This window comes from Rattus rattus, chromosome 14 (genome assembly GCF_011064425.1).
Source record: "Rattus rattus isolate New Zealand chromosome 14, Rrattus_CSIRO_v1, whole genome shotgun sequence".
In the NCBI taxonomy this organism is placed as follows: domain Eukaryota; kingdom Metazoa; phylum Chordata; class Mammalia; order Rodentia; family Muridae; genus Rattus; species Rattus rattus.
In genome coordinates, this window is record NC_046167.1 from 32331348 (window position 1) to 32344213 (window position 12866).

General features: G+C 38.5%; 1 protein-coding gene across 5 annotated transcripts in view; it reads right to left on the reverse strand.

The window, feature by feature from the left end:
• Positions 1–6534: 6534 nt before the first annotated feature.
• Positions 6535–12866, reverse strand: part of Arhgap12 (Rho GTPase activating protein 12) — a 142068-nt gene continuing 135736 nt past the window's right edge. For all 5 annotated transcript variants that reach the window (XM_032885061.1, XM_032885060.1, XM_032885059.1 and 2 more), the window contains 5 exons: positions 12576–12674; positions 10882–10959; positions 10646–10780; positions 10117–10219; positions 6535–9198 (listed from right to left, as the gene is read on the reverse strand). In XM_032885061.1, coding sequence (XP_032740952.1) covers positions 9024–9198; positions 10117–10219; positions 10646–10780; positions 10882–10959; positions 12576–12674 — 590 coding nt within the window. In that variant the 3' untranslated portion in view covers positions 6535–9023. The remainder of the gene's footprint in view (positions 9199–10116; positions 10220–10645; positions 10781–10881; positions 10960–12575; positions 12675–12866) is intronic.

A 12866-nucleotide genomic window follows, 5' to 3' on the forward strand; every position in this document is an offset into this window, starting at 1 on the left:
CTTCGGTTCACTACTACCTTGAACTTTACCTTTGGTTTGCTACTACTGCGAACTTTTTTGCTCACTACCCTGAAACTTTATAGCCGCTAATTTCCCGCGGTCCTCATTGTCCCAACTTACCTTGGGAACTTTTCCAGCGCTGCCCTGACTGTGAGAAGTTCTGATCTCCTTCCCCGTACGGTTGCCACCACTTGTCGAGCCCAACCTCGACCGGCAAGGAAGACACGACCAGCGAAGATCTTCTTTAAGCAGCTTTACTCAGGAACCTTGATACAATCTTCTAACTCCGGGAAATCCCTGTACCACACTTAAATAGCTAGGACTAGCCAATCTTAACAAGCCACGTGGGGACAGCGGATAGGTTGTACTATGTGGAAGCGACCAGGCCAAACAGGAACAGCCAAATAAGGACTTGTTTTTCTCAAGGACTTGTTTTTCACAAGGAGCGGAAGGCGAAAACCGACACCATCCCCAGGGCGCAGGACCTTGTAACTTTCTACACTGTTATATCTCCCTTTTCATTTCTGATTTTGTTAATTTGGATACACTTTCTGTGCCCTCTGGTTAGTCTGGCTAAGGGTTTATCTATCTTGTTGATTTTCTCAAAGAACCAGCTCCTGGTTTTGTTGATTCTTTGTATAGTCCTTTTAGTATCTACTTGGTTGATTTCAATCCTGAGTTTGATTATTTCCTGCCTTCTACTCCTCTTGGGTGAATTTGCTTCTTTATGTTCTAGAGCTTTTGGGTGTGCTGTCAAGCTGTTAGTGTGCATACTCAGAACTGTGAGCTTTCCTCTTAGCACTGCTTTCATTTTATCCCATAAATTTGGGTATGTTGTGCCTTCCTTTTCATTAAATTCTGAAAAGTCCTTAATGTCTTTATTTCTTCCTTTACCAAGTTGGAGTAGAGTGTTGTTCAGCTTCCATGTGTGCCTGGGCTTTCTGTTGTTTTTGTTATTAAAGACCAGTAGTCCATGGTGATCTGATAGGATGCATGGGATTATTTCTATCTCCTTATATCTATTAAGGCCTGCTTTGTGACCAATTATATGGTCAATTTTGGAGAAGGTACCATGAAGTGCTGAGAAGGTATATTATTTTAGGATGAAATGTTCTATAAATGTCTGTTAAATCCATTTGGTTCATAACTTCTGTTAGATTCACTGTATCTGTTTAGTTTCTGTTTCCGTGATCTGTCCATTGATGAGTGTGGTGTGTTGAAGTCTACTATTATTGTGAGATGCAATGTATGCTTTGAGTTTTAGTAATGTTTCTTTTATAAACGTGAGTGGCCTTGCATTTGGAGTATAGATGTTCAGAATTGAGAGTTCATCTTGGTATATTTTACCTTTGATGAATATAAAGTGACCTTCCTTATCTTTTTTTTGATCACTTTTCATTGAAAGTCAATTTTATTTGCTATTAGAATGGCTACTCCAGCTTGTTTCTTTGGACCATTTGCTTGGAAAGTTGTTTTTCAGCCTTTTACTCTGAGGTAGTGTCTGTCTTTGTCTCTGAGGTGTGTTTCCTGTAGGCAGCAAAATACTGGGTCCTATTTATATATCCAAGCTGTTAGTCTCTGACTACTTATTAGGGAATTGAGTCCATTGATGTTAAGAGATATTAAGGGGGGCTGGGGATTTAGCTCAATGGTAGAGCACTTACCTAGGAAGGCAAGGGCCCTGGTTGGGTCCCCAGCTCCCAAAAAAAAAGAACCAAAAAAAAAAAAAAAAAAAAAGAGAGAGAGATATTAAGGAATAGTGATTGTTGCTTCCTGTTATTTTTATGGTTAGAAATGGAATTAATGTTTGTGTAGCTCTCTTCTTTTGGGTTTGTTGCAGGAAGATTACTTTCTTGCTTTTTTCTAGGGTGTAGTTTCCCTCCCTGTGTTGGAGTTTTCCATCTATTATCCTTTGTAGGGCTGCATTTGTGGAAAGATATTGTGTAAATTTGATTTTCTCATGGAATATCTTGGTTTCCCCATCTCTAGTAATTCAGAGTTTGGCTGGATATAGTAGCCTGGGCTGGCATTTGTGTTCCCTTAGGGTCTATATGACATCTGCTCAGGATCTTCTGGCTTTCATAGTCTCTGTTGAAAAGCCTGGTGTAATTCTGATAGGTCTGCCTTTATATGTTACTTGACCTTTTCCCCTTTACTGCTTTTAATATTGTTTTGTGTATTTGTTGTTTTGACTATTATGTGATGGGAGGAGTTTCTTTTCTGGTTCAGACTATTTGGAGTTCTGTGGGCTTCTTATATGTTCATGGGCATCTCTTTAGGTTAGGGAAGTTTTCTTCTATTTTGTTGAAGATATTTTCTGGCCTTTTAAGTTGGGAGCCTTCACTCTCTTCTATACCTATTATTCTTAGGTTTTATCTTCTCATTGTGTCCTAAATTTCCTGGATGTTTTGGGTTAGCTTTTTGCTTTTTGCATTTTCTTTGACTACTGTGTTAATGTTTTCTATGGTATCTTCTACTTGAGATTCTCTCTTTAATCTCTTGTATCTCTGATGCTTGTGTCTATGACTCCTGATCTCTTTCCTAGGTTTTCTGTCTCCAGGGTTGTCACACTTTGTGATTTCTTTATTGTTTCTATTTCCATTTTTAGATCCTGGATGGTTTTGTTCAATTCCTTCACCTGTTTGGTTGCGTTTTCCTATAATTTTTTAAAGGGATTTTTGTGTTTTCTCCTTAAGGGCTTCTACTTGTTTACCTATGTTGTCCCATATTTCTTTAAGGAAGTTATTTGTGTCCTTCTCAAAGTCCTCTGTTATCATCATGAAATGTGATTTTAAATCCAAATCTTGCTTTTCCGGTGTGTTGGGATATCCAGTATTTACTGTGGTGGGAGATTGGGTTTTGCTGATGCCAAGTAGTCCTGGTTTCTGCTGCTTAGGTTCTTGTGCTTGCCTCTTGCCATCTAGTTATCTATGATGTTAGGTGGCCTTGCTGTCTTTGTCTGGAGCTTGTCCTTCCTGTGGGCCTGTGATCCTATGATCTTAGGAGTGAGAGTGCTCCTGGTAGACCAGTTCTCTTATGGAAGGTTTTGGGTGTAAGAGCTGTGGGACAACCCCTGCTCTGGGTGCCAATAGAGACCAGAAGAGCCCTGTCCTAGGCTGCCCTCTGGCTCCTGTGCCCCTTGTGCTCCTGGCATGTCTCTCCTTGGACAGTCAGTAAAAAGTGGGGTCTCACCTGTGGGCTGTGGACTGAGGAGGGAGAGCACTCCTGGCAGACATGGTCTCTGCAGGTAGGTTTTTGGGTCTGAGATCAGTGGGACAGCCCCAGCTCTGGGTGCAGATGGAGACCAATAGACCTGTATCTGTTTTCAAACTGACTTCTTTGACCAAATGCTGGGCTTCTTTTCATGGGCTCATTGACTATCCATGTATTTCCATATTCAAGTCCTTTGCTTATTCTAAACTGAGTTTTTCTTGTTTTAGTTTTATGTCTTAGTTCTTTACCAGGCATGATTGTAAATACTCTACCCCTATTTGTGCCCCCTTTTTGTTGATTTCTTTTAATACACAAAATATCATGAAGCTCAACTTGCTGTTGCTGGTGTCAGATTCAATACCACTACCGTAAATTTTTGTTGCTGTCAGGACCTCACAAAGCTGTTTCTGACTCTGTAGAACAGGCTTGGCTGTTGACTCACAGAGAGCCTTCTGCTTCTGCTCTTGTGCTAGGACATGTTGTATAGTTACCTATACTGTCTTCTGCATTATCTACAGTGACCAAGATAAACCACTTTGCCTACACACAATAGATTCAGTGTATGAGTGGATGGGAATCCATCAATATACTATAAATAATATATAAATAATAAATTATAAAGGCAGGAAGAAATGAACAAGTCAGTCATAAAAAGGCAAATATTGTATGATTGCATTCAGATGGCTTAGTTACAACTATAGAGACAGAAAACAGAAATGTATGGGCCAAGGGCTTGAAGTAACATGTGTAGTTACTGTTCAATGGACAATAGTTTCTGTAAGGTGACATTATGAACATGAAACAGTAGTGGCTGCACACCATGACTGTTCAGCCATGCAGAGTGACACGCTTAAACTAGCAAATTTTAACTGTTTTTGTTTGATCACAAAGAATTTTTACATGTGGTTAGCACCTATAGTATTTGGGCAACTCTATTATACAGACAAGTGAAAGTTCACCACATACTTAATAGCAAGGGGCACACATTAGTCTGTTCAGAAATATCAATGAATATAAACAGAGCCCTAGAGTTCAGTTTGTAAGAGAAGAGGGGTAGGGGAAATGGAGGGAGAGGGAGAGGGGTAGGGAGAGGAGTAGAGAGAGGGGGAGGGAGAAGGAAAGGGAGAGGTTGGTTTATGTTCAATGCATCCAGAATAAAGAAAGAACAGAAGCCAGGCCATTTACATAGTATTAATGAGCACATGTATAAAAAAATAGAATTTAAATGTCATGTAAAATTATCTTAGCCTGATAAGACCACAAAATGTAACAAGTTACACACACTTAAACACATACACACACACATTGCTGGTCATACTATTGCTGCTGGTGACAAACCGTGCAGCGGGTTCAAAAATATTAAATGGAAACATCCAGAAAACAATTTATAAGTTTGTTTACTGTTCTGAGTAGGAAGATGAACTCTCCATCTCACCTGAGACCCAAGTCATCCTTTCATCTGGAGAAACCACACTGTGCACGCTACTTGAATCACCTGGTACTTATCTGGGCTATCAGATGAACTGCTGTGTACGAACCAGTGCTTGCTTTCAAGTTAACTTTGTTTACTTAATGCTGGTCCAAGAGTGCAAGTTCAGAGATGCATTTGTTCATAAGAACAAAACATCAAAGGACAGATCAGTGTAGGTTGTGTGTGGCAATGTTGCAGGGAACACTGGAAAAATCACTGCTTCCATCCATCAGTACCTATGGGGATTAGGTCTACAACTGTTCCCTCCCAGATACTAAAATCCACAGAAGCGTGAGTCCCTTAATGCTGCAGCATTTGCTGTATTGCAGAATTGAGCCTATGCACATTCTCATATAACTTAAGTCATCTGTTAAAACAAACAGACAAAACGCCTGTGATTATGAAGGCTCCTACTAGCCTTTGATCTATCAGTTAAATGTGAACTTTCAAAATTCCCCAATGGGATAAGAGGCCTTGGATGTTAGGCAGAACCATTACTCTGCCTAGAGAGGCCCTGTTACTCAACCTCAGCATCATGTGTTATTCTGAAGCATTTATGGAGTTCAGCAATCGTGTAAGGTTCAGGATGAGTTTCAATGCTACTTGCTTTGAAACAGATCAGAACTATTTGAAAGAGCTGGCTACGAACATCAGTAATTATACATCTTTACCAAAGCATGCTTATCTATATTTGGTTGTGAGCCTAGCCTTTAATGGCTGAGCCATCTTTCCAGCCCGAGCATGCTTATCTAAACAGAATGTCAAGAAGTAAAAATAAGGGAAGAGTTTAGGAGAGAAAAGAAATTACTCAGCTATGTACATATTGGTGTGTCCAATCATTATCTTGTTCTGCAAGCGCTGTGTATGAACACTATGAAAGAGTTCTGCTCACATGGTCCCACAGGAGCAGGGCAGCAAAAAAGGAAATCAAAGGAATCATTCAAGTGCCAGGCCATATAAGGAAATGTGTGAAAGCACAATCATGCTGGATATATTCAGTTACCCTTGGCCTATAGAAGAAGTGCAAGGACGAGACTCCCTTGACCTGGCATCTTGCACCTCCCCTTTCTCCAATACTCAGTTTGGCTCTACTCAGCATAAGTTTACAGCTCACAAATCTCCGAAGGCACCACATACCACTGTTATTAGTCTGCTGGTTTTCAGTACACATTTGCTTTTCTGTCTTTCATTCCCTACTAAAAGTCACATTTAAGGACTCTATTATACTAGAAGATTTTCAAAAAGCTGTGCCCCATTGCCAACACTATTTTGACACAGACCAAACAGCAGGCATATCAAATACCTTTTCTAGTCATAAACTGGAGATACATTTTCTGAATGCATTCAGATCAGAGCTGAGGGTTGGAGTTTAGACACAAGGTAAACTGCACAAAATTCTATTTCCTAAGCACTTTAGGTCTTTTGTCCATTGGACCATGTATCTTACTAGAGCAGCAAGAGTCCTCTATTTATTCCACAAACTTCTGCATATTCTTATACAGATGTCTGTAGAATTAATGTTAATAGGAAACTCCATGTTTACTTTAATTAGAAGCTTTTCTCATAAGCTGAAAAAAAAATCACTCCTGGCACAAGAATGGAGTTAATTTTTTGCTGCTGCAGATTAACTAAGTATCCAATATTATAGCTTTCAAAGATGTAAGTGTTGACATTACAATAGTCATAGATCTCCTGGCATTGGCCACAACTGGTTTTGGTGAGTTTTCACTTCTCTGGGCAATAGCTATGCATAATTTATGGTTCTAGTGAGTTTTCACTTCTCTGGGCAATAGCTATGTATAACTTATGTGTGGGTGTATTTGTATAATCATAGCATATACTCCACTAAGTTTGAAGTTTGGCTGAATTCATGATTTTATTTGTTATCTTCACAAAAGAAAAATATTAGATTTTCCTCTATCTAAAACAACACTTTTCAGAGCTATTTCATAGCCTTCAGAGTAAAAGATAAAATACCTCAGTGAAACAAAATTTAAGGAAATATTTTTCTAACTAGAATTTTAACAGTGGTTTGAATACACTTTTCTATTGTCTCTTTTATGGTATTTTGAAGAACCTTCTATTAGTAAATGAAATTCTACTAATAATATTTATTTTAGTTTTTAATATACTTTCTGCTAAAAAAAATCAAGTTGTCAAGAAAGGAAAATATTACTGGTTTTGTTATTACAAAAACAATCCATAAATTTTAATTCACAAAGGATGAAAACACAAGACACTTATCTCATTGTACATACACTATTACAATACAATTATTAGTGGTAGACCAATACAACATTAAAGACTTTACATACACACATGTACTTTGAAACAAGAAACACAGGACAATTTAAAACTTTTGACATGTTCATGATCACCAAGAGCAAGAACACCACAGATCACAGATTTGAGTCTAATTGATTTCCTGGTACACAGTCAAGATACAAGAGCTCTAGTACACTATGTTATTAATGGCATCTTCAAGTCTATACATTCTGGTTTAGAATTTCTCCCCACCCAAAGCAATCTGCATGAGCTGTCAAGCAGCTTGGTTTGTTACCTACTTAAGATTACAACAACACACACAATATCTTAGCCACAAGACTTAGGAGAAAGGTTTTGGACAGAACACACACACACACACACACACACACACACACACACACACACACACACACACACACACACACACAGATTATTCCCCCCGCCCCCAGGAAGGTAATCTGGAAAATCATCAATGCAATCCTAGGAAAAAGGATCATGGTCAGAAATCATTTCCTTTCAAACACTGATGATGAGGAAGTGTGTGGTGTTAGGGAAATGTTGGTACAGAAAAAAAAAAAGAAGAAAACATACGAAATGAGAAAAGTCAATCTACCACAAGAAATATGGATTTGGTTGATTTTCTAAAATGAGGTATAAAAGTATGCCAGTAAATAAAAACAAAACAATAACAAAATTAAGAACCAAAATGCACATTTCCAATGGGAAAAAAACTAAGCATATTGTAGTTTCCTTTATTAGATTAGACATTTCATATACAGCAGTTAATCTAGAAAAATACATTTAAAAATCTTCAACAGACCATGCCTCCCTCTAACAAAACCTTCCAAACCCTGTTTTATTATACAAATCAATCTTCATTAGTAATTTAAAAAGAAAATACTCAAATTTTGCAGTGTCATTTTCTATCCAACATCCAATGTACAGGTTTCCGCTATTTTAGCTGGGGTTAGAATTCTATAATCATTTTTCTAATGTCTTCTGTACATATTAAATAACCTAAGGAGCTGCTCCTGTAGTGTTTCACTATTTAGCAAGTCTATTCAGTATTTCTCAGTACCATTCTCATAGCAGTGGTCTGCCTATAATTGTAATTAAAACCTAAAAGTGCACAATTTAACTTTCCCAAATAATGGCCTCTGTCTGGAGGAAGCCAAATATTCATGGAAACAGTTAACAATGTCATGATTAGAAACATTGAGTTAGATGTATTCTGAGCCTATACAACACAGTTATATACATAAGGTAAATTATATTAGGTCCTTAGCCCATACTTATATCAAACAATGTCTGTTTCCACAGGATCATACCAAAAACTCAACATGGCACTAAATATAATAAAGATTGTTAGCTATAATTCAGTACAGCAAGACAGGTACCAAATACCCTGATTTGACTTAGACTAACCAGAACTCCAGTATATCACAGTGTTTTAAGTCCTGTCAGTGTGCTGCTCCAACAGACCACTAAGGTATCTAGAAAAATGCCATGAGACAGTAAAATTTGACAGCAAAACTTCACCCAGGGATTCTACCTGGGTTATGAGCTTCGGCACTTAAGACTGCCACTCATGCAAACACCCTGAAAAAAGCAGTACACAGGCTTGAAATGGATCAACTTCATTTGTCTTAAATGCCCAAGAGCATTTTTAAAATAACTGACAGTGAGTATCATTGTACCAAGTAAAGAGCTTATGGACCATGAGAAGGAATCTACATTATCCAGTTTGAAGATGGCAAGGACAATACCGCAGGGGACCTAAATGGTAGTCCTTACCAAATTATCCAGTGTATATGACTGGTCAGAATTCTGAGTTTTGATGTTTACTGATATTTGGAGGATGAAATGCAAGCATCCAGGATAAAATGAATCCAAATTTACAGCCAACAAAGCAGCAAATGAGGTCCCAGCTGGTGCCTTCACTCTCTTCTTCCTCTCTGACCCTCAAAAAAGTGCAAAATCAGAGTCACTGCTTGGTCCAAAATGAAACACACCATGTGTAAGACTTGAAATCTTGGAATCCAGCATCTATTCCACAGGCTGTCTTTCATAAGAGTCAACGTCCAAAGACAGTGCTTAATTCCAGGAGAATCAGCTCTACAATCTGGTTTTGGTACACAGTATGAACCGCTATATTACCAGTCTCTCTTTCTGGCTTTAGAAGGGTGGGGCCAAAAACAATCGCTATGCTTTGATAGGTCATTCGGTTTTTTTCTCCATTTTCTATAACCCTAAGGGGAGAAAACAAACTTATTTTAAAAACAGAGGAAAACTTTGAATTGTATTACAAAGGTAACAGTCTGCATTTAGAAAGACAATGTTCGATGTGCTGGATGACACATAAAGGGTTTAGTCATGTAGATTTCCATCTTGCTGTTTTGGCAAACTTTAAATGTGTATATTTTACCTTACATGATTTTAAGAACTTAAGTAACAATAATCTATCCTTTATATGGGGAGGGTATTTCATCAGGGACTAGAAATTAAAACTTTCAATTTAATATTACTAAAAATTTTTCTCTAACTGGTACTTTATTATTTTATTTACTTTTACATTTGACTTATTGTGTGTGTGTGTGTGTGTGTGTGTGTGTGTGTGTGTGTGTGTGTGTGTATGTGTACACGCACTTGCCACAAAGCACATATGAGAAAGTTGGAGGACAACTTGTGAGAGTCAATTATCTCTTCCATCATGTGGGTCCTTGGGATTGAATGGGAGACCGCACATTCACCAGCACATGCCTTTACATGCGAGCCACGAGCCATCCCTACTTTACCATTTCAATGTTAAAGAGACTGAACAAAATCATTTATTAAAGTAGCCACGCAGTAGTAATCTTCAGCCATGAAGTTGTTTTAAAATAACGTAATGTGCCTCACTGAAGCTATCCCAGCGTCTATTGATTAACTTCAAGCTTGTCAGAACACCTTCTGTGCGATGGGCATCACACAAACACTTTACATAAAATACAGACTTTAACAAAGTCTTCACACCAAAGCATTTTACTAGAAGAAATAGACACTATCAGTCAGGTTTCTTTTCATAATTTACAAAGACAACAAAGGACACATTTGGGAACAGAATGATGCCTGGATGACCCTGTCCTCCACTGTTCTATCCCACGCTTCCCAGCTGTGCAGTCCCTTACCTTTTGAGGTGTCTAAACAGAATCTGCATTGTGTCTTGATTTGGCTTTGGCAGTTGTCTGATTAGGTCCTTAACCGCAGTGACACGCTGTCTTGGTTCTTGTTCTAAAGAAAAGTAATAAGCAGATAGTTTGCAACAAACTCTTACAGAACGAAAAGCAATGACATAGTTTGGAAGCTGGTGTTTGGTAATGCACAGTGACATCTGGTGGTTGCATTTAAAATCTCTAGAGCTATACAGTCTATTGAAAAAACCTGTTTGAAAAAAAACTGAATAATGCAATAGCTTAATTTGTAAAAATGATTTTAAATTTAAGAAAAAACTGAGAGGTTGGAGAGATGGCTCAGCAGTTAAGAGCACTGACTGCTCTTCCAGAGGTCCCAAGTTCAATTCCCAGCAACCACAACCATCTGTAATGGAATCCAATGTCCTCTTTTGGTGTGTCTAAAGACAGCCACAGTGTACTCACATACATAAAATAAATATATCTTTAAAAAAAGGAAAAACACTGAGCAGAGCAGCATACTTACTAATTGCATTAACAAAATCATTGAAATGATTAAATGTAAAAAGAGGTTCTGGTAATTCTCGAAAAAACATTTTGAGTGCTCCTGTGATGACATGAATGTCTTCCCATTTACTGTCGTTCAAGTCCAACTTCTCATCTGAAAAACAGCAGGAATAAGACATTGTAAAAATTGCTGTGAACCAGTTCTTTAAGTCATGCCAATGCTTCTGGGTATAAAAGTAGGGAGTGCATTCTTACCATGATTGACTGCAAACCTCAGCTTCTGGATCACCGCCAGGTTGCCACTCACTCTGTAGATCCCATCAACATCTAAACCTAAGAGGAAGTAGTAATTCATGTTGGAAAGAAACTCATTTGTGACTTCTGAAGATGTATAAATGTCTCCATTTTGAAATCTTACCACAGTGCCCAGGCTGGCCTTAAACCCTGGGCTCAAGCAATCCTCTGCTTCAGCTGTCCAAGCAGCTGGAGCTGCAGAGACACTGCACCAGCTTCAGAATTCATGTTCTTAACAGTTCCAAAATCATATGGGCAAATACTCGGTTCCTCTAAACATCATTTTAGACACTTGGCAGGCAGATGAAATAACGATTTACTCTGAATTCTGTTCAATACTATTCTACATTTTATCAGGTACACACTGTAGCTAAGCTCATGAAAAAAATCTCACAAAACTCAGAAAACGAACAACTGAGAAAAAATTAGTAACACCTGGAGATAGTTAAAAAAAAAGTGAAGACCAACGCATCCATCTTTTTGCACATTATTTAATAATGTAAATGCACATAATGAAGAACCTGGCACTCTCACAAGTGTCTGTCACACCAACTGCTTATGGTAGACTTATCTAGTGGTTCTATAAAGAACATACCACATGATAATAACTTCTTTCAGATATGGGCCAGAATCATTTGAAACTCATAGTTAAACCTAAAAGTTAAATGCCCACTAAATCACAAAGCTGTACATATGGAAGAAAAGACATTTCTAATGTGCTAGTAATCATTTAGCCTCACATAAGGCAGTAAACAGTGCAGGGCCTCCACTGTCACACCGGGCAAAACATCTGAAACTGGTAACACTAGTTGCTAACTGTGCCAGACGCTTCTGACACACACGATGGTGTGACTATACTGTCGGTCATAAGTAGGTAATATAATTACATGTTAAATTTAAATAAAAATGCCATATAGTTGTGTTCTTCTCAGGGACTGTGTATTTAGATACTTTACAGTCGAGCTCTCCTTTCTGTTGTAACACACAAGCATTTTCCTGTTGCGTGAACATCCTTGGAGCACTCACACTGGCTAATCAGTCCTGGAATTTGCCTTCAGTCACCACTGTTTCCATTTAAGTACTGGCAACTCCAAATGACTTGGCAGATATCATGGTGACATATCAAACACTAACTGTCACCTGAAGGCCTTAATTCAAAACAGGTTCAAGTATGTAACGTAATACTTTTGCAAACAAAATGCTCATATTCTCTCTCTCTCTCTCTCTCTCTCTCTCTCTCTCTCTCTCTCTCTCTCTCACTGTAGGATCTTTTAGTTGCCTTACTTAAAAAAAAAAAGAAAAGGTCAAGAAATCCCTTAAAGGCTTTTATTACACTTATTTACTTTCTGGTGTGTGTGTGTGTGTGTGTGTGTGTGTGTGTGTGTGTGTGTGTGTGTGTGTGTGTGTGTGTGATAGTGCCTATGTGAAGGTCAAAGGACACCTTGTAGAAAATAGTTCTTGTTCTCTCTCTCTCTCTCTCTCTCTCTCTCTCTCTCTCTCTCTCTCTCTCTCTCTCTCTCTCAGGTCCTCAGGCCTGTGGCTAGCACCTTTATCAGCTGAGCCACCACTGTGCTGGCCCAGATCTAGGAATTTCAATGCTGAACCAATGAGCAGTTTTGATTAATGTGAAGAACAAAACTTGGAGGTGATCTTACCATGCTCTTCGACGTGCTCAATGCATAACTTCACAAACTTTGGCACTGTCCCATTCTCTCTCTGACACAGATTAGCAAGATTAGATCCAAATACCTGATCTGAAAGAGATTTTGTTTTTAATGAATCATCTTGCTAAAGGTCAGCTCAGGAAATTGCTGAGTCCTTCAGAGTGCAAGAGAAAATATGCTGGGATCCTAACATCATTCACATGTGCCTCCTTCAGCCTCACCCCAGTCTTCCTGAATAAACTCCAAGAACGAAATTCACTCTTGTGGGAAAGCTCTGCACGC